Source organism: Exophiala aquamarina (genome assembly GCF_000709125.1).
Source record: "Exophiala aquamarina CBS 119918 chromosome Unknown aczIA-supercont1.7, whole genome shotgun sequence".
Lineage (NCBI taxonomy): Eukaryota > Fungi > Ascomycota > Eurotiomycetes > Chaetothyriales > Herpotrichiellaceae > Exophiala > Exophiala aquamarina.
The window spans coordinates 350539-371816 of NW_013550581.1; the positions used below are offsets into that span (position 1 = coordinate 350539).

Below are 21278 nucleotides of genomic sequence, written 5' to 3' on the forward strand. Positions count from 1 at the left end.
GAGATGAAACGTGATAGTCGAAAGCGGCAGTGACTTGTTGCATCTGCTCCAGATTGTGAGGTGCATTGTGTTTGATGTTGGGGGTCTGGATAGATCGTGCGCAAATCTCGCGCAGGCTATTGTCTGACGAGGGATTTAGAGGGATCACAGCGGCTGAGTGCGTGTCAGACTATGCGAAATACTTGGAATTTTATAGGCTCGAAGACTGAGTAGTCTCTTTAAAGGGCTTGTGAAGGGAATCTTAGGCTGCAGCCTGTAAGGCGACTGAGGCACCCCCACAGTTACTGTGCTCGTGGGCTACCCGTAGTTAAGAGTTCCCTCAGAGTTAGCCTGTTCTAAGAAAAGAATGCACCCCCATGCACGGCCGAAAGTGGCTAACCCACGACCCCAGGCTAAATTGCTTAGCTTGCGGCCACGGCCCTGTTCAAGTGGTTGCACCTGCTTACAACCCGCACTGGTTTCTCTGGGGGTGCCTCTCAGGCAAACTTTAGGCACTTGTGAGGCCTGAGAGGCCCCCTTGGCCTCCCCGGTTTAATGGTTAGACATACCTGGGCTTACCCAAGGGCATGCTGCCTGCCCGTCTTAACACTTGACATGACTGGCACATCATCTCGCTTAGCCACTGTAACCTTTGCCCAAAAGGTCGCTAACTAGAATGTCCCCTGTGGCTATCGTCCCAAACACCCTGAATTGAGTTTAATGCCTTTCAGCTTCTCTGTTCTGTGTGAGACTGAGAGTGCCTGCTATTCTTGCTGGTCTCGTCTCTTGCTGACCCTAACTTGTTGATCACTAACTGGCCGCACACATCTTTCAACAACGATTACAGCACGATTATCTCCATCCGCCATCCTATCTACGCTCATTTTCCATCAATAGTCTACGTCGGCATGGTCAGCAGTTGAGTCAATAATCACATCTATCCTCGACTGCACCGATAGGGAGCCGTGCGCTGTGCTGTGTTGTACAGCTGTCGCCCTGTCCTCGCGACGCGTTCATGGAGAGTCATGGATTTTTAGAACACCCATCAACAATGTCAATTTGCTCCAACAGTTCGATCCTTCTCCATGCTTTATGAGGATCCTGGTAATTCGATCCCATCATGACACCGAAAGTGTTGGTGCGTCCAGCCTCCAAAGGCAGTTCAACCGTATCTCACGATGGCATTCCACCTCAGCCACTTGACTTGACTACGGATGAGGCTCCCTCCTCTCCATCCCAGTCACATGACCATCCGCCATCACTTGGATATCCACCAGAATCCCCAGCTACCATCCGTTCAAACCGCCACGGAAGCAAAAAGGTAGCAGTCAATTTCCATAGGTTGCCTGCCAAAGCAATTTCTAGGTCGGTTATTATCTCAGATCATAAACGCTTAACCCTGAAAACCCCCCGCGTATTTGCTAATCAAGGCGACATATACACTGACACCACTGTAGGATTCTCTGGTCTGTCGATGCCAGCGATTTTGCCTCTCTAGCTATTCTCAATCGCGCTTGGTATGAAGTCGCCCAAGATAGGGAGCTCTACGCCCACCATCTCTCTCGATGTCCGTCTTATGCTCTTGCCAACACTGTCATTACCGGTCCCTTTCGAAAGAACGACCTGTACCGACTGAAGTCAAAGTTTGCCGCGGAAGTCCGCCGGAATCTTTTTCAGGCTTACCTTCGTCCTCGACAGACTCTAATCAATCTGATATCGGTCAATGCGAGCTCTTCTGCTGCATTACCTGGTGCAGAAGCATTCCGCTTCGCCTTCTCTCCCAATGGTCAGACGATTCTTGCTTTGAGCTCCTCCAGAATCTACGTCATTGACGCAACCACCGATCCTATTGTTGTACGAAAGGAGTTAAAGACGCAAAGAAGGCCTCTCTCAGCTTCAGTCACCGATGATGGTACGATCTTGGCTGTACTCTCTTCCCGACACCAGGCCAACATTTACAACATTGGTCCTGATGGGGTCAAGCATGTTCAAGTTCTTGTAATGGACAACCCCCCCAGGACCATCGCACTAGCTCCTGAGGGTACCGTTTTAGCAGCTGCCTACGAGGGTGGTGTGGAAGTTTTCTCGCTAGCCCCGAGCGCGCTCTCTACGGATCGGAGGGCCGTACGAAGTGAAGGCGTCGATGCCCTAGGCTTTTCTGGAGATGGTTCAATGTTAGTTGGGAGTACACAAAGTCTCGAAGAGCCTTCATCCGTCGTCATCACTGCGCCATTCTACACAGAGAATGACCTGCCTCCAAAAGAGGTCCACAGCCGCATGTGGACTACACAGATTCTCTTTCCGCAGATTAGTAGTATATGCAGTCATGCAGAACTACTTCAAGGCCATACGGAGGGAGACGCCAGCTGGCTGTTTGCTTACGATCATACTCTTATGTCCTATCGCGCCGTGCGTACAGATGACACCAGAACAGGTGTCGCTTACTTCTTGAACCCTTCAAGTACACGACGCTTCAGTCTGCCAGCACCATCAACTCCGCCAACCGCAACTGTGTGTGGTACATTGGTCGTTGCAGGCTTCAGCGGAAGTGGGCTCTGGATCTACGGGGTGCCAGAGAAGCTCGACGTCAGTCCTGATATGGGGTCCGTTGTTGAGAGACATGAGCAGCGTCTTCATGGCCGAGGCGTGTCTTTAACTTCGGCAACAGGGCATATGGAGCCATTGATGGCATACTCCCCGTCTATATCAGGGAGCAGTGAAGATTTCGAGGATGACTCAATAGCTGCGAAAGTTGACTGGCGGGAGAGCTTGTTCGTAAAATGCCAACAAATTCGAAGCATCGAAGGGTGTACCGCAGTCAAATGGGTGGAGAAAAGCGAAGACAGACCTTGTGCTTTTAGCGGCAAGCGCTTAGTCGTGGTTGCACCAGGAGGCGTCGATCAATTTGTGGAAGAATTGGGAGATGAAACTATGCCGGTTGATGGGTCCCGTGTCTCGATTCTCGATTTTGACTATGCGCCATCAATGGGAGCCGATCGCGAGATAACCATCGAAGTCGGTGAGGAAGAGCCCGAGTTACTGACTGAGCAGATTGGCGATATGGCCATCGAAGTGGCGATGGAAAGACGTCGAACCGTCAGGCAACGAGGCGGCCGAGGTATGCCTCTCGGTCGCTCAATCACAACAGTGTCTCCATCTCAAGGCCTGTGGTCTCAGCGACGGACAAGTAACTCTCAACCTACATCCCCTCTTGATGTGGATGCACAGATCGAAAAGGCGCAGGCTGAGGCAGCTCGTTCTCCACGAACACCAACGTCGGCTAGTCTACACCGGTCGGCAACCGCAGCAGGCTTCACTACCGCGAGATATCCACCGCGGCCACCCCTCGCCGCTCCTGGGGATGACAGTGGACATATGTATCAACGAACTCCGGGTCAAGTGTATTCGCCAGGAGACGGTTGGGAATCTCCGCCTCCACCATACTCCAACAGTGCCCATGCACACGCACACGCACACGCACAGGCGCAGGCGCAGGCACAGCTTCATCCTGGTTTTATGCTTGGCTCCCCACTAATCCATCCTCGCCAAATCGCAGTTCCAGGTCCGACACCCATGCCATTGCTGGGCATACCTGAAAACGGCAACACGCAGGCTCGGGGACAAACGCTACCCATATCTCCGGCATTCCACGCGAACCATGTCCTGCCTATAACCCAAATACAGGGACAACGTCCGATTCAAACCAGCCCTTTCGCCCCTCAAAATGTCTCTCCCATCACTCCAATGACTGGAGGTGGAGCCAATGGGTTACCTCAATCTGGGCAGTATGGCTCTGTTCCTCCAAGAAGTGTGTCCGGGCCTAGCAATCTTCCCAATGGCTCAAACATACCAGTACCTCCTATTAGTCCAGCGTTCGTTGTTCCCGCGCCTCCTGTTTCCAGAGAGTCTTCATCTCGGCCGGTCTCTCATGATGGCAGGCCTTCTCCCTTTCAAACACCAGTTTCTCAGCGTCACCAACCATTCGATCGTGCACATCCTTCGCCACCGAATCTCGATCGACCGAGCCCAACCGCTCTCGAAGGCCCAGGGGCATCACAACAGCTGCAGGCACAGAATAGATTATCAAACTCCTCCATTACCCTGTCCGGAGCCAACTTGCAAGCTCGACTAAATCATCCAGTCCCACCAACTCCCACAACTTTGGAGCAAATGCGCTCCTCGCCCGATGGTCAACACAGACATCAAGGGTCACAATCGAGCGGCCGAATTCCACCCCCAAGCCAACTCCCCGGCGGAGCCCCTTACGGGTTAGGACCTGGACCGGCCGACCAAATGAACAACGTGGCCCATCACCCCTCTCAGGCGCAACGAAAACCACTACCATATACCTTGACTAACGGTGGTGTTTATGCAGATCATAACATTCCAACTCTAGACTTCAGCGGAGGTTCTGTGGGGCAGAATGCATCGAGGGACAACGGATTAATTCCACCAGGTGGCCTCGCACCACACCCGTTCAAGCCACCAAATTTATCCAATGGAGACATTAGGCATGGTTCTCGAGGAAGTGGAGGCACTGGCCCCATCCCAATGTCGTCGTCAACCCCCGACCTGCTAGCAGGCATGAACCATCAACGATCACCAATTGAGAACATGCAAAACCCTTCTGGGCGGTTAGACCACCGAGTATACGCCAACTCTCCGGGCTACGGCCCACCAGCTGCTCCAGGCATCTATGCCTACTCACAACATATAAGGCCTAATGCCCAGCTACAGTCTCAGCCATCTCTACCGGCGCCCTACGACCAGCACCCGAGCCAAATGCCTGGCGCATGGATGGCACCAGACGAAAGACCCAGCGACATACGGGGACGGCGCGTATCATCCGATCCAACCATGCTAGAAACCTCTTCAAAGAAGAAGAAGGGAAAGCGAAAGAAAGGGGAGCTGATCGCCGAGCCAGGCCGCTCGCAAACTCCAATGCCAGGAGGATTACTATCGAATTCAGGCGGTTCTCCTTCTCAAGGAAAGAAATCAAGTCGATGTGTGGTAATGTGAAGGCAGGAAGTTAAGAAAGAAAAATAGAAGGGAAAACCACAGCTCTGTTTTCTTTTCTTTTTCAATGAAATGTGCTTCCCTTTTGATGTGATTAGGGATATTTAGCTAATTATATATGTGTGTACTGTACGTGTGCTTGTACGTGTACGTCTCTCGAGACCCATGGACTCAGTCGTGTTCTTCAAAGCGTGAAATGATACAGAAAATCAATCCCTAGTAATATAGAACTTGTCCGTCCAGTCTAACTAGCGTATAATTAGTGAAAACTATATCAACGTTCTATCGGTGTTTTGGGTCGGGCTTAAAACGCCGCGGGTTAGATTCGTCATGAGGGTGCAGTGGGATGGATGCAAATTCATGGTCTAAGCATCTGATCAGGACACGAGCCTGAATAGCAGATCCCAGCAAAGCATCTGGGTCCGGATGCGAGATATATTCTTTCTACAAACTACTATGTATGCCAATCGAAGCCTCCATCCTGCTCCGATCCGGTCTTGCTGATCTTTCCAACCAAAATCGTGTCTGCACAATAAACCTGACTGCTTAGTTCCGAGCCGACTCCCTCTGGTGGAGAGGAAGGTCTGCGGTCGCTAGCTCGCTCTGCTGCTGCGTCTCATCCTCAACCGCTGGGGCGTCTTCCATCTCCTCGTCATCCATCTCCCAAAGCCCCACCTCTTCGTGCTCGAGATCTGACCAGGCTTCGGCATCGTAAATCAACTGGTCTTCAGCCCACCACATAGCCTGCGCAAACGGATGCTCGTTGCCATCATCCGACATGTCTAGCCTGTAGTACCAAACCCTTGCGTCCAGTTCCTGCTTCATCTCAGGTGTCAGGGAAGGTCGTATGTCCCTGCTGGGACCTGCTGTGGCGTTTTCCTTACGATCACCGATGGCTTTGGCTGGGGTTCGACGAGGTTGAGATGGATCATGCTCCTCGTCCTCATAATTGTTGGCTCCCTCTTGATCAGATCCATTTTCACCAGTATCGACTCTCGGTTTCAGGGGCTGGTGCCCCATCCGTACCTCGATTACCAGGTACGCCTTCTTTGACCAATAAGTCCCCATGGGATCCTTTTCAGCCCATTGGCTGGTCCGTTGCCCTCTGATGCGAACATAGTCCTTGTCTTCGAAAGCTGATTCGTACTCGTATTCAGAGATGCTTTCGGTTGTGGAGTCTGTTCGCTGGTCGTCCGAGCGGAACGACTCGGACAAGAAATGTGTGGCGATCGCTTTCAGGATGTCGTCCTCCGAGACGTTCCAGCGCCCATTGACAACAAAGTCACCCTCGACCGATGGATCTTCCCAATCTGACATTTGACTCGAAGCGCTCAAATCTGGTGGTGCGCTCTGTGGTCGCGATATGCTGGGCTGCCCGAGTGACATCTCAGCTGACAGCTCAGCAGCACCGGGCAAGTTTTCCATAACAGTAGGCAGAAACGGGAGTCCGTCTGTGGTTGGGCGGCTTTAGCACTTCAACTGAGCTGCCAACGCCGACCTTTGATATTTCAAGGTTGAGGATTTCACGCAAGGCTCAGAATGATTCAAAGCAGTGTACCCGTATGGGTTTGTGGCTGAAGATCAATCCAGGCAGAAATTTGAGGCTGTCTACTTGTAGGCAGATGTACGAGCTAGCTATCTGTTGTCTTGTTGCCGTGTTCAAGGAGGCGGAGCTTCTGCAACGGCGGGTGATGGCTCCCTTGACCTGCGGTGATCTGTAGCCTCATATATCCCTACTTAACCAGGGCTGGCGTTTAATGAGACCACGAGTCAAGAGTCGCGTCCTCATTTATTGTTTCGGGCAAGGTTGAATCGTGTTTCGAATTTCATAGCCAAAGGAGGCAGTCTATGTACCCCGCTCAAGGGACTGGCCCTGTAACACCCTTGAGGCCGTTGGTGCAACACTGCAATTGCACCGCAGATTTGGGAGAGAGCCCACTCTCGATGACCAAGGAACATCTTGAACAGCGATGCCACTTTGCTAGTTGTTGTCTACTTACCCAAGTTCCCAAGATACAAGATGAAGCTCTGAAGAGCTTAGCACGGTAACGTGTCGCCCGACATTTTTTGGTAGGGACCGTGGTCTTCAGGGTCCTGCAGGTCGAAAGAAGGTAGTGTTGAGGTGAAATAGTGCACAAGTAGGCAGGATGAGCGTGCACGGGACGAGAGAAAGGAAAGGCCAGGTGAAGAGTAGCAAATCTCTGTTTGAGCACATACTGTATCTGATCAGTCCTCGGGGCATCAGCCCACAGGATAATCTACCTAGTAAGGCAGCTACCCTATAATTCAATAAATAAGACACCGTCGTGCGTACGCAGTGCGCTGTTCCAGTTGATAAATGCTCCTGCTGCTCAAGCCCATGCATTGCCAACAGCAACAGAAACCGGAGTGTTGTGGGTCCACAAAACACACTCGAAATCATTCAAACCACAACTAATTCTCATATCAGCTGCACCGTTGAATTAAAACATTCATCTCACCAGAGCCAAAAGCGTCCTTCAGTCTTAATCTCCTCCGTCTTGGCGTCTTGGTTGTAGCCCTCGACATCCTCGCCGTCGGGACAGAGAAGTGATTCGTTGTCTCAATCTTATCTTCGTTGTCGTCATCATCGATGATGATAATGGTGGAAGCCTGAGAGGAAGGAGTATTGTCAAGGAAAGTGGAAGAGCCAGTCTCAGTGATAACATCTTCCGTCACCATAACAACATCGATTTCGACTTCAAAGTCACTGTCATCGCCGGCTGGAGCATCTGCCATGATGGCGTCATCATCTTCTGAGGCGGACAAATTATCCATAGCAAGACATGCGAATGACAACTGGTCTTCACGCCACTATGCCACAGAGGGCACAGGGTTTTGGCTGTGCTCACTCATATAAAGGCGGTAGAGCCAGCCGTGAAACGGGTTGGATTCTTCCTCGTCTTCGTCCTCGTCATCATCACCATCTTCTCGGTCTTCGTCATCGTCATCCTCGTCATCCTCTTCTCCGCCGTCATGGTCACAAAGGAATGAAATCCCACAGCCTTTCCTCCTACGAACATGAAACGTAGCCAGCTTCCACAGGCCACGGCGGCCTAGCTTCGATCAAACTCGCAACCCTTGCCTCAGTTGTAAATGGTATGCGAGTGAGGTGGGCTGAAGTCCCGGAACACCAATCAACGAAACAAGAAAGTCTGTGTTAAGGAATCAGCTTTAATTATGGTGAACCCGAAAGTCAGGATCATTCTCTGGAGATGAAGCCTTCTGGATTGGCGGTAAACGAGTGAACAAGTTAATTCGCTGCTGGAGCTCAAGCGAAAGCCAAGGTGATTCACAATGCACGGTTTCTTGGTTAATGTCTCTGAGAAAATGTTTGCGGTGACTTCGGTATTCCCAGATATTCTTCGAAGGCGAGCGTGACAGCTAAGCCCGCCATCGCCGTGCGAGAAGTAGAAGCGTATCTACTCTTCACAGAGTTCAAGATGTGGAGGTTGGCAACTGGGAAGGATCTTTAGGAGGACTCCCATTCAAATGACGCTGTCAAGAAGGTCCAAGACAAGGAGATCTGGAGACCATGGCACTGTCAGACAACAGTCAAGTCATTCCGGGTACTTCGTTTTCGGTGGACTTGGCAAGTCCCACCTCCTTTTCCCGATACTTAAAGGATCAGACGCTAAACGTTCTTTCCTGCCTTCTCACACCAAAACAGTCAATACACCTTGAGATATACATAGAAGTGGTAAGGTATCAATCCACCAAAATCACCATGGCATACACCAATTGCCGAGATCCAGCTGCAAGCATTTGAGCGACTCTAAACTTTTGACGGAAAACATCTTATTCGATCCTCAAGATGGCAGGTCAGTACATATGCCCGTGAATTCTTCTACAAGAAGGCATTTTTTGTCTCATTCCTCTATACACATCTGAAATCCTCGGGCCGAGGCAATGATAATGATGCTGGTGGTGGTGGTGGTGGTGAAAGAGTGGCTCGGCAGCCATTCGTCTTTTTCAACAATCACATCCGACCGTGGTTCCGCGACCCATCTTTCATCCATTTACACTATCTATATTTCATTGCCACATGCATAACCACAAGCCAGATATTTTGGGGATCGTCAATCCGGGAAAGAAGAGTTTCTGGGCAGACCACTTCAGCATAACCCTGACCAACGGTGAGCATTTCAAAACATTCATACCTGCATAGTCGATCTGACATATGCAGAGCTTGACCCTATCTCGACTGGTGCTTTCTTCGCGGTGAGCGCCTTCAACAACTTAGGGATGGCACTCTTGGATGCCAACACAACTGCCCTCCAAGCCAGCTATTATGCCCTTTTCACATTGTCTCTGTTGATCCTGGCAGGGAACACTTGCTTCCCGCCATTCCTCAGACTAATCCTGTGGACGATGAACCGATTGATTCCAGAAAATTCAGTCTCACTGAAATGGCAACGCCGAAGGCGAACATTACAATTCTGTCTTGACTATCCTAGAAGAGTTTACATCAACCTTTTCAATAGCAAACAGACCTGATCGTTGGTCTTCTCACTCATCACTCTCAACGGCATTGACTGCTTAGCATTTGAATTGCTCAACCTGGGCAATCCCGCCACTGAAGCGATACCTACTCATTTTCGAGTGCTCGATGGCCTTTTCCAAGCGTTTGCTGTGGGAAGTGGATATCAATTTCCAGCCTCAGGCAAGGCCTCCTTGGCTTATACATGCTCATGATGTACCTGAGCGCATTTCCCGTCGCCATGACGATAAGAAACTCAAACGTCTACGAAGACCACTCCCTCGGCCTTTATACAGAGGATCTATCTTGGACTGCGCAGCACGATGAGGCACAACCAATCGAAAAGAAGCAAATCGAAAACCTCACCACAACCACCACGGACAATCGCATTATCTCCGGCTTCAGACGAACCGTCGCACTTTCCCGCGGCCGCCATCCGAGTCATCAGCTAAGTCCACATGGACACGTCAAGTCTTCATCCGGCAGTAGCTGCGCAGTCAACTTGGACACGACCTGTGGCTCATTGGAATAGCGGTATTCATGATCTAAGCAATCGAACAAAGCCAGTTCGCGCGCGGCCCTGTCATGTTCTCGACCTTCAACATCATTTTCCAGGTGATATCCGCATACGGCACGGTTGACATTAGCATGGGGGAGCCGTGGAACGCGTACAGTTTCTCCGGCGTGGCAGACGTCGAGCAAACTCGTGCTCTGTGACATGATGCTCAGGGGCAGGCACTGCGGACTGCCCGTGGCGACCGATCGCGCCGTGCTCATGCCAGATGAGACCCTGGCCTTGGCCGAGGAAGAGGACTCCCATATACGCACTGGTAGCTTCGTGTCCTCTGCGCTGGGCGGTGGCCAGCCGTTGCGCAGACGTCGGACTTCGAGTCCGGGTGGGCCGGGTCTGAGTACTGCTGGCACCGTCAGAGATGGAGGTTCAATGGTCTGGTCGACGGCAACGTCGTCTCATGCGTACAAGCACCCTACCATGAACACACGCGCTCTTACTTGATCCATCAAACCCTCAGCAACAGAGAAAGACAAGCAGAAAAAGCGTCGAATTGTTCACCGGAGGATTTCATTTTGTCATATAGATTTATTTCCTTTCAAGTCTCCTCCCCTCTTCGCCACTCATCTTGTCTATCTTTCCCGCGCTATTTTCCCCGGTCACACCACATACATTTACCCTCCGCCAAAGCGAGCGATCCCCAACCATTTTCTTTCGCAAAGCAGGCCGCTCTAAAAAGGTCCTTCAGCAAAGCAGCGGCGTCACGGTCGGTTACTTCCTTCTTCAGCTTTGACTTCACAGCTGGCGGTTATTTGATCATTTCCTCTTCTTGTTGTATCTTTTTTTAGGAAAAGAAAAGCCGTCGAAGATAGAATAGAGAAAGAAGGAAAACACCCGGAGTTTTTTCCCTTTTCTTTCCTCTCTTAATTTTTGTTTTGTGGGTCAGCAGCGTCTGCAACGCATGCATAGCGAAGCGGGCATCGCGAGGAATGCGCTTGTTTCTCTCCTTCCTAGCACCGCTACCATACCCCATCTCTCATGTCTGCACGGGTATCGCCTTGTTTCTTCTTGCATATTACGTGCGATTGCATTTGTTGGAGTGCTGCTTGGTGTTGTCTTCCTCCTTTCACATGACTTTTCTCGCTGGTCAAGGTCTTTGACCATATATATCATCTCGAAAATTCCATAGCCCTTAGATGAAGCAAATGGAGCACGAATGAGATTTGAGGGTTTTTGTCACGACATCAGCGATCAGAAGAAATTGGTTAAGTAGATTCGTGAAACACACTTCTGACTTCGTGTCTTCGTCCTATGAATTCATTTATTCCAACCGCTAGGTAATGTTACAACATCCCAAATAGTGATTCCGCAGGGTCACCGATCTGACCTCTAAACCAGGCAATGTCCCTGATCGCATGTCAATATCCAAGCAGAGTCTCGTAGTCATCAATTGGCATCAAGTCGTGAAGAAGGGCCCCTCCCAGAGAGATACCGCCGTCGGATTAGCTTGAGCCCAATCCTTTGATGTGCTCTTCAACCCCATCCACGACTCTCCTAACGTGTTTCTCCTCAAGCTCTCTGGCGCGTGTCCTGCCTTCCTCCAGCCTCTCAACACCAAGCCGAATACTCTCGATGTGGACACTCAGTGGAATTTCTTTCTGCTCCCGCAATAATTCTGCACTCCCTACACGTGTCCTCAGCTCCTCCAACTCAGTTCCCATGCGCTGCAAGGTCAGTATAGTTGCTGTGATATGTGCCCATGCGACCTTTCTATACTGCCCGACCTGGCGCAGCAGTGTTAGTTGATTGTTATATTTGCCTAATTTGGCACGATTACCACCCAGAAGTGTCCAGAGGTGGGTTAAAATCTCGTCCTTTGAAGCCTGGGCCGCAATATTGTCGTGCATAGCCACAGAATGGATCACCTCGAGCCGATCTTCCAAATTTTGAAGTATAAGAAGCAGTGCTTGGGCTTCATCTATCAATCGGTCGATCTCATCAGACACAATGCGGGTATGTTTGATGTACTGATCTAGTAAACGGTGTTCCGTGAATTGAACAGGTTTGAACGGCGCAAGAAGAGTATCCTGGAAGAAACTCGGGACCACTCCACGGGAGACCTGCTTCAAATCCATGTCATCAAGCACACGTTGCGTCCAGCGCGCGGTGCTAAGGACGATGTCTACCCCCCGACCGACATGCGAATTGAATTTCTGGAGGTCGTAAGAAGCCATCCTGGCAGTTTCGATAAACCCATCAAACTCTAGAACCAGCTCATTGCGGGAAGCCAATTGAGAATAGCGGACTATTTGTCGAAGGTCACGTATGGAGGTTTCTGAGCGTTTCATATCCATGGGTAAAGATACACCCGCCGCTGACTCGGACATGATCTCCTCGAAGTGAGATTGGGTGTTCATCAAGGCGTCGAACTCGACTGGCGCAGAAGTCGATGAGATAGTAGGTGTATCAAAACCAGGGGAAGTATATTCGCACATTGGCAGATGGAGGAGAGACATCCCTGGAACGCGACATATTGGTGAGAGTGCAGCGTAGATTGAAGACGTGAGGAGATTCCGTAACACAATTCCAAGGCCAGCCAGGAGGTAGGCGGCAAGAACCCATGAGATTGGTTTCTTGATTGTCGTGAGGGCATTGCCCAGTATATCCAGGAACCATCCCACCACCTGGGGGAAAACATCCATGGTCTGATCGCCCGTTGTTGACGCTCGGGATGCATTTTGAACAGGTCGCGATGAATGTTTTGGATTTCTAGCCCCTGGGTATGCCTTTGAAGGAGTCATCTTGCGGCTAGGAGTAGTAGGCTTGCGTTGGCGAACTTGTCGTTGGGACGGAGAAGCTTCATGATCAATTGCTGGCATGATGAATTCTGGTTCTGGAACCGATACGTGAGGGCGCGGGTGGGATTTGTGACTAATCTGATCTGTTTCCTCGGGCAGTTGTTTCATCTCCCTGAACGTTCGGTCCTGCTCAGGCTGGGACGCTGGAGCACTTGAGGGCGAATCTTCAGCCCAACTCACATCAGATCTTGCATCATCGACAATCCAAGAGTCACCAAGCTGAGAATGCGAGGCAGTGGACATGGCGAGACTAAGATTGGATGTGATAAGTTGAAATATTAACGGAGAAGTGAAGTTCGCCGCTTGTAGAATATTGGATTCAACCAACTGGCGCAACCAGCCTGGCACAGATGCCAAACAGTGATGAAAGGCTGTGGGCAACCGAAGGATTCCAAACTTGTGAAAAAGAAAAACTTCAAAATCACCAAACTAATAACAATATCACCGTTTGCAGAAATGGATGCACAACGGCTGTGGTGGGCTGCATCCTTGTGACAAAGGCATCCATTTGAAGGTGACGCCACCCTGAAAAGCGCGTATACAAAGTAGGCACGAATGGATCGCGTCAAGGGTTGAATCCGCATCACGTGATATGATGTCACGGATTTCTTTGATTCAGGCAACTGATGAACTAGGGTGCCTCACGAGTCAGACAATCCATCTCAATATGAATGATAGCATTCGATCAAGAAGTCCACAGAGGATATCGGATTGTCTCATCCTTTGGGTAATAATAGTAGTGCTCTCAGGCTCAGGGAACTGGCATTGGTGCATGGGGTACCAAGCACTGGACTCGGTGAGTACGTGGCGTATTTTATTGTCATTTTATTGCATGGTTGTCGGTCTAATAAGCCGGACGACTTTGTCCTGCAAACGCGGCTCTATCGCACGCATACATAAAGAGGTACGCTTTGCATCTATCGTTTTCCGACGAGCCGAAAGGGGATTGTGTGTGAGGCTGATGATGAGGTATGCCGCATGCGATAAGCATAATCTGCCCTTTTTGCAGAAAGGCGATTGCAATGGTTGTCTGTCCATCTATCTCAAGGTAACCAATTCCTCTGCGCTTGTCTGATGCAAAGAAAGGAAAGCAGTCAGAAAATGCTCCAATGCAAAAAGCAAGGGGTTATGTTTATTCTGGCCATGTCAAGACTTACCGGATGAATGGCGACTGTACTATCAAAGTCTTTCTTTGTCGCGCCCATCTTGACGGCGACGCCGAAGCCTTGAGTCATTTCACCACAGCCCTCGCCCAGGATGTGGAGGCCGACGATTTTCTCGTCGGGGAGGACGGTCACGAGCTTGAACTCTGTTGGATGTTTGGCCTTTTCCTCCTTGGGGAATCTGATGATGGATGGGTCAGTACAAGTATGGGTATAGTATATTGAGAGCTGAACTAAGAAGGATTGAAGTGTGAGGGGGAGGTGTCGGTGTTGGCTTACACATCATAATACATAGCCGAGAACTTGGTGTGGTAGACTTTGATGTTCTCCTTGCCGTACCTCTCGATGGCTTGGGGCTCGGTCAAGCCAGTCGTTCCAACTTCGGGATGGGAGAAGACCACCGAAGGGATCAACTCATAGTCGAGATGTGATTCTTTGAGTTCGGGAGGTCCGAAAAGACGGTTGCCGAGTTGACGTCCGGCGGCGATGGCGACGGGTGTGAGTTCAGCCTGTTTTTGGGGGAACTGTTAGAAATGCAAGGTATAGCGACCAAAAACAGAATTCTTTTTTCTTCTCGCCGCCATGGTTCAGATGACATACCTGGCCAGTGACGTCGCCCAAGGCGTAGATACCGTCCAACGATGAGTTCTGATACTTATCAACCACAATGTGACCTTTGGGCCCAAGCTTGATATCGAGGTTTTCCAGTCCGAGGCCTCTTGTCTCTGGGCTCCGTCCAATTGCCCACAGAAGCTCGTTGGTGATGAGTTCCGAACCATCATTGGAGATGATTTTGAGTTGTTTCTCTCTCGGATCGGTCTCATCGGCGGCGGCTTGCAGCTGGACCACCTCTTTGATTCCCGGGTGGTTTCTGTGCACGATCACACCGGCCTCCTCGTAATGCTTGGTCATGGTCTCTTGAATCATGGGGTCGAATTTTCTCAAGAAGGTATTGCCGCGGATGAACAGATGTGTCTCGACACCGATCGCGTTCATCACTCCAGCAAGTTCGACCGCAATATAGCCTGCTCCGACGAAGACCATCTTCTTGGGTAGATGCTCGATCAGGAAGTACTCATCTGAGGTGATGCCATATTCGGAGCCCTTGATGTTCTCTGGCTTAATCGGGAAACTCCCAGTGGTAATGGCGATGTGTGGAGCGGTGACCCTGTAAGCTTCGCTACCATCTTTAGGCTTGACTTCCAGCTCGTTCTTAGAGATGAAGGTGGCAGTTCCGTGGATCAACTCTATTCCCTCTTTTGCCCAATTGCTCTCATATGCGCCATTGAGGACCTTTATTCTGGCGTGTCTCTTCTTCACAAAGGATTGAAAGTCGTGCGATACCTCTCCGTACTTATAGCCGTAATGTTTCCCCGCCTCGAGAGTTTCGTTGATGGAGGCATAGTTCCAGGTCATTTTCTTGGGCACACATCTGCACAGGCATCAGAATAGGGGAGACTTTGAGCCTTATTCGGGCAAGGACTGAGTCTTACCCGACGTTCACACATGTTCCTCCGGATATTCCTGCGTCAATGATGGCTGTCTTTGCACCGTACCATCCACTAGCTCTTCTGGCTGCGCCGGAGCCACCAGAGCCGCCACCAATTACTATATAGTCATATTGTTTTGTAACAGGAGCCATGTTCAAGGAAGAGGACGAAAAGTGCCTCGATATGCCAGCAAGGCGAGACGCGGACGCAGACGCGGGGTTTGCGGAGGGGCTTGGGCGGAGAGTCGTGCTCGGAATGGACTTCTGGGATGCCAGGTTCAAAGTCGCAGACCGGAGAGAAACAGCAGATAATTGCTTGGGAAGGCTTCTGGAGCAAGCGGACATATCACGAAGAAGGGACACCAGTTCAAAGAGAAGAAGAGACGGTGTATTATAGAGACACGACCGCACGGTCACCAATGATGCAAAATTGTAATGTTTTTTTTGGAGAGCGTGGGCACCCATGGGCTAGAACACGGTTGATGATGTGATCTGCCTGAGGCAGGACGCTGCGACGGATTGATTTCGGGGACTGAAAAGCTCCCTCGACCAATATCATCACTCCCTGAAGCTCAGACCCCTGCCCAGGCAGCTCAAGCCATCTCGGTTGCTGACAAAAAGGCTAAAGCTTGCAGCCGATCTGACCCTAGCTTTAGATTGCCCATTATGCCTACTTGAAGGAGATCGTGTAGACTGCATGGCCGATGCGGATGACTGAGCACCCTGCATCGACAAGGCAGAGAATTACGAGAATTATATAGAACTTGTCCACTCTAGGAAGGGAGATAGATTCGAACAGATTCTCGCAAACCATACCTGGGCAGGTACCAGTAAGAGGGTTGGTCGTGCGCCGATGGTGTTGATAAAGGAATGATGTCATCACGCGCAGTACTCTGCTTCATCCGTTGTATTCTGTGCAAGGGGACAAGTGCTACTGTGCCAACTTTGTCCCAGCAGCCATATAACTTAGCCAGCACAGTCTACTCAGATAGCCCAAGAACTCCTGTCGGCCCGTTGTGACGATGACAGCAACCACCTAGAGCTTCGCCTGCCGCGTCTCGGTCTCTTTATGACCGATATCAACCTGAGTCCACCAAGGATATGCATCCGGCGCATCTTTGGGCACCTGTCCACTGAAGCTGGCTGGTCTCTTCTCCATGAAACTTCGCACTCCCTCGTTGTTGTCTTTGCTGCCGAAGAGCCCATGGATAACTCTAGAATCGAGAAGGTGAGCACCTTCGGCACTGTCCGGACCTCTGTACATCAGGTCTCTCATCATCTTGGTCGAGACCGTGGACGTGTTCTTTGCAACCTCGTCAGCGAGCTCTAATGCACGAGCCAAGGTTGCCTCTGGGCTTGGGAGCAGCTCCGAGAAAAGTGTGCCGAACAGAGGATTGTCTGCGGTGTGTACCGAGCCAGTGGTGGTTAGGTGCAGAGCCCTCGAATGTCCGATCAATCGCGGAAGGAAGTAGGAGGAGCAGGCCTCCATGATAATTCCACGTCTCGAAAAGACAAATCCGATCTTGGCCTTGGAATATGCAACTCGAATACACGCAGGTAAGCACATCGTGATGCCAACCCCGACTGCGGCGCCTTGGATCGCTGCAATGGTGGGCTTGGTGCACCGATGGATGGCCAGTGATACCCTACCGCCTCTATTCGGGTTGTCAGCATATTTTCACTTATCAGGTCAAGGGTTTGTCATTACCCATCTCTGTGATCTACATCACGTTCAGTCTTTGCATGTTGAACACTACCGTCTTCATTCTTCCCACCAAGAAAACCAATCTCGAGATCGGCACCAGCGCAGAAGCCCTTTCCATCGCCGGTCAGAACCGCGACCTTGACGCGTTCGTCAATGTCTATCAACTCGTAAACTCTTTCCAGGTCCTCTCTCATGATATCCGTGAAGGCATTGTATTTATTCGGACGGGATAACGTAATCAGAATGACCGGAGTAGGAGCAGGAGACGACGCGGGAACGTGGGAGACTTTGATGTGACGGAAACGGAGGGAGTTGTAGGAATCAGGAGCCTTGAGAGATTGAGAGGCGGAAGACATCGTGGGTCAGGTCACGGCGGAACAAAGAACGAGTATGGCCTGGGGGAAAGGATGGATGGACCTCTGTGACACGGAAAGGAGTAAATGGGACATTTAACCCAAGGCACAGCTGCATTTTTGAAGTTCCCTTGCCAATCGACATATTGATGTTGAACTTATCCTCGGCTCGTCAGATTGAGGAAAAGTATCTTTGGAGCCGCGGGTTGGAGCAGTCTCGCCGCGGTGCCGGTTGTGCGGGGATCCCTAACCACCGTCCAGGCACGACTCACGAGTACTTAGGCCTTGCTACCACTGCTAAGCTCTGCGTCCCCCCACAGAGCGCAGATACCTGTAGCATCAATCAAAACAACAACTGCACCAACTGGGGTCATCTGCTCAGTCGCACGCGCCCAATCGTTTCGAAAAGAGGTAATTCCAGTGTCAGTGTCAGTGTCAGCTTATATGATATAATTTACGTATGACTGTTGTCTATTGCAGACCCCAAAGTCTTCTTGGTGTCAGTTTGACAGTGCCCAGAAATCTAGCTATCCAAAACACCAGACATTCTCTATCAAGGGACGACGGGTTAAGAGCCTCAAGTTGGGTTCTCTCCTGCTGTTCGCCTCGGGGGGGGGGGGTGGTCTCACCAATAATCGGACAGGGAAAGTCAAAGTCAGGTCCATTCTCGAGGCCCATTCTCATCGCACCAGATGATAAAACATACCTCTTCTCCAAAACTCTGCACCAGGCAAAGTAGATGATGAAAAAGTGTTTTTGATTAGGGCCAAAAAATGCGCGGATAAGAGCCCCGAAGGACACTTAATCACGACCTCCACCGCGATGTGCAATGCAGGGACACCGTAATAGCAAGCCTAATTCTTGAGCTAGGCCGCTCCCACAAGGTAAGTATGAAGAAAAAAGAAGAAAAAAAGACCAAAGAGCGGATGGGGGATCGAGGTTTATATACCTGGAATAGACGCACGTAACGCCAAGACAAATAGAAAGCGCTAGGCTGGATGTGGATCGTGGGCTTCACATGGCGGCTAGGCACCAGTTTCGCCTTCGCCTTCACTCTAACTCCCCTGACTACTCCGCAGATGAGAACACAGCAAGGTCTATCTAGCCATGCCACAAGGATATAGCTGAGAAGATCGACACAAAATCAGTATGAGCAGCACTGGCTTTGGAAAATCATTATGTAAGGTATTCGTGGCACGTCATAGTCCAACTCTCATCGCTCCTGGGATATCACAGCATGAGACATAGCCTTCGTCTCTGACCCTGGCCATACCGACGTACTCCGCTGGCATCGTACAATAAAATTTCCCGAGCTGTACATCTGGCTCCACAGAAATCACCCGTATAAATCTGAGTCTTCTTGTTCTACCTCTCGAGCCGAATCGTCCTCCATTTGAGCATAATCGACAATGCCATCGTCGTACTTCTCCTCTTTCCGATGAGGTACAATACATCTCTCAATACCGAAGCTCCTAGTAATATCTTCCCATGTATCAAAGTCAATGGCGAACACCGCCTGATTTCGTTGTGTTTCTTGTCTCTCGGCAACCGACCGTGTTGCTGCAATCCCAAGTGTAGGCAGACCGTTCCCATCAAAGTCCAGCCCGACCTTTCCTTCCTTGATCAAAAAGCTCACGTAAAACATGTTTTCGACGGTTTGCCCAAACGATCTAGGGTTCACGCAGAAGTTGAACAGTGGGACACACCCATTGTCCGCCATGTTATTGCGACGCAGAATCTCCGCAGCCTCTTCATCAGAAGGATCGCCTGTAAACTCCGAGAATTCTTTCTCTGCATTCTCCATGCCCTTTTCCTGTGCATTCGAAAGAAGCCGAGCAATTTCCGTGCAGACAACTGTGAGACTAGCAGATTCTTGTTTCTCTAAATCTTCATCAACAAGTTGCATCGGTCGTGTTGCTTGTGTATTCTGACTACGTGCCTCTCGAGCTTTTCGTTGTGTTTGCTGCCGCACCTTCTTTTGAACCGAGAGAGGGCCAAGGAGAAATCCGCTCAAGCACGGGCGAGCATTGTACAGAAAGCACGCATTCCGCCCAAGGTACTCCCAATTCATGGTATCGCCTTCATTTTCATCTTCATCCCCTCGAGCCCTGTGCCGTAGATATTGGGACTGCGTATAGGTAGGAACATTCTCATTGTCTCTGTGACCTGCCTCATCACCTCTTTTCATGAAAGCGATGCATTTGGTAATAAAGTCATCGACATCTATCCCACTTGTCACATTTCCAAGCGTCAGATTGTTGATTTTTTTGTATGAAAAGTCGGCCACCTCTACCAGTAACCGAGAATCAATGGTAGCATCTGAGGTTTGTTTGACATCCTGGTAGAGCTTGTCCGCCTCGCGAAGGGTTTCTTCCAGGCCCTTGTTGTCCGGCTTAAGATAATCGGTCTTGGAATCGTTGTACTTGGAGTAAAGTTTGCGAAAGTTTTTGCGAACCTCTCTGCGGGCTTCAGGATCTTGATCTGGGTCGTAGTATCTTCTGTCCAGCCGTTCCAGCTGTTTTTGCCGTGCAGCCTGACTTTGGAGATTCGCGCCACTCTCCTTCCTCCGCTTGTTGGCACTGGTTGGATTCAAATCCTCATTATCGTCCATCGCTGCAACGTCACTTTTGCGCTTTCCTTTATTCGCACCTGATCGATGACGGTTCTCCTTATCAGAGTCAAGAGATCGTATTGGAGAGGAGGGGGTGGTTGTAGGAGGTGATTCGCGAGGAGGAGAAGAGGAGCATCCTTCACTTTCGCCGTCAGACGAAGGCTGACGGACATTCAGCCTTGCCATAGTCAAAGCATGGCCACTTGGAGATTCGCAAGCGATATGAATTATTCAATGAGTGCCTGTAACCCTAGATGCTTTGGAAAGGCACGTCAGTTGAGAGGAATTGAAAGGATCTGAAAAACTTGGTTGGTAGTCCTATCGCAGCACATTGGCAGGCAAGTAGAAGCGCACTCAAGGACGCAAGACGCGCCTGCCACTTCATCGCGTCCCTAGTCGCGACTTGCCTTGGCACACGGACCGCGCCGCTTTAACACGACCTGCTCATGAGCCGCGACCCATCGCCTCATCTGCCTCATAGGCTACGCCAAACCAGTAATCCTCCACTAGCACACTGCCCTTGCGTGGATGGTGGTATTCTACGGAGTACTAACTACAGTAACAGTGATGTCCCACCGTGATCCTCCTATCGCCAAATTGAGACATGAAGATTAGTCAATACAGTAGATGCGGCCATGTCTCTTTTGGAAGGATGCTACCTCTGGCACTTCTGAATAACACGCGAAGGGAGCTAGTTCGGCTTCCAGGACAAGACTGAGAGTGCAGATGACGAGATCCGAAGTATTCAGTCTCATGTGGTATCTGAGAATGTGTGAACTCGTACCTGGCTACAGGAGGTGGGGACGTTGCTCTGATCGACCAACACCTTCGTAACGCAAGCTACGATTAACCTGCTATTTCTCTTCGCTGACCCAAAAGACGAGCGACGAAGGTGCCTAGCGCATCAGTAAAAGGGAACAGACTTGACCTTGAAGTTGGCGACCAGAAGACATTGACTGGCGATTCCCCAAGACTTGTCCGTCTACTATTACTGGGGGGACGAGTTTCGCGGTGTAGGGGATCATGATCACCCCGCCAAGCCAAACTTAAAACTGTTGTACTTTGATCGGAGGAGCAGTGATTCTTTTGCAACTT

The 21278-nt window shown here is 50.5% G+C and overlaps 7 protein-coding genes across 7 annotated transcripts; 3 read left to right on the plus strand and 4 right to left on the minus strand.

Moving 5' to 3' along the window:
• Positions 1 to 1099: 1099 nt before the first annotated feature.
• Positions 1100 to 4998, plus strand: A1O9_08165 (uncharacterized protein; the record flags this gene model as incomplete). The annotated part of the gene is made up of 2 exons (XM_013402551.1): positions 1100 to 1344; positions 1437 to 4998. 2 exons carry the CDS (start codon positions 1100 to 1102, stop codon positions 4996 to 4998), a joined length of 3807 nt encoding a protein of 1268 aa, XP_013258005.1.
• A 4060-nt stretch (positions 4999 to 9058) lies between these two features.
• Positions 9059 to 9510, plus strand: A1O9_08166 (uncharacterized protein; the record flags this gene model as incomplete). Its single annotated transcript, XM_013402552.1, has 2 exons — positions 9059 to 9149; positions 9182 to 9510. 2 exons carry the CDS (start codon positions 9059 to 9061, stop codon positions 9508 to 9510), a joined length of 420 nt encoding a protein of 139 aa, XP_013258006.1.
• A 224-nt stretch (positions 9511 to 9734) lies between these two features.
• On the plus strand, positions 9735 to 10025 carry A1O9_08167 (uncharacterized protein; the record flags this gene model as incomplete). Its single annotated transcript, XM_013402553.1, has 1 exon — positions 9735 to 10025. The coding sequence occupies one exon, from the start codon at positions 9735 to 9737 to the stop codon at positions 10023 to 10025; it is 291 nt and encodes a 96-aa protein (XP_013258007.1).
• A 1481-nt stretch (positions 10026 to 11506) lies between these two features.
• Positions 11507 to 13105, minus strand: A1O9_08168 (uncharacterized protein; the record flags this gene model as incomplete). The annotated part of the gene is made up of 1 exon (XM_013402554.1): positions 11507 to 13105. One exon carries the CDS (start codon positions 13103 to 13105, stop codon positions 11507 to 11509), a length of 1599 nt encoding a protein of 532 aa, XP_013258008.1.
• A 795-nt stretch (positions 13106 to 13900) lies between these two features.
• On the minus strand, positions 13901 to 15667 carry A1O9_08169 (glutathione reductase (NADPH); the record flags this gene model as incomplete). Its single annotated transcript, XM_013402555.1, has 5 exons — positions 13901 to 13933; positions 14020 to 14206; positions 14305 to 14534; positions 14626 to 15457; positions 15519 to 15667. The coding sequence occupies 5 exons, from the start codon at positions 15665 to 15667 to the stop codon at positions 13901 to 13903; spliced, it is 1431 nt and encodes a 476-aa protein (XP_013258009.1).
• An 883-nt stretch (positions 15668 to 16550) lies between these two features.
• Positions 16551 to 17575, minus strand: A1O9_08170 (enoyl-CoA hydratase; the record flags this gene model as incomplete). The annotated part of the gene is made up of 2 exons (XM_013402556.1): positions 16551 to 17169; positions 17223 to 17575. The coding sequence occupies 2 exons, from the start codon at positions 17573 to 17575 to the stop codon at positions 16551 to 16553; spliced, it is 972 nt and encodes a 323-aa protein (XP_013258010.1).
• Positions 17576 to 18908: 1333 nt separating this feature from the next.
• A1O9_08171 (uncharacterized protein) lies at positions 18909 to 20369 on the minus strand (the record flags this gene model as incomplete). Its single annotated transcript, XM_013402557.1, has 1 exon — positions 18909 to 20369. One exon carries the CDS (start codon positions 20367 to 20369, stop codon positions 18909 to 18911), a length of 1461 nt encoding a protein of 486 aa, XP_013258011.1.
• Positions 20370 to 21278: the final 909 nt, after the last annotated feature.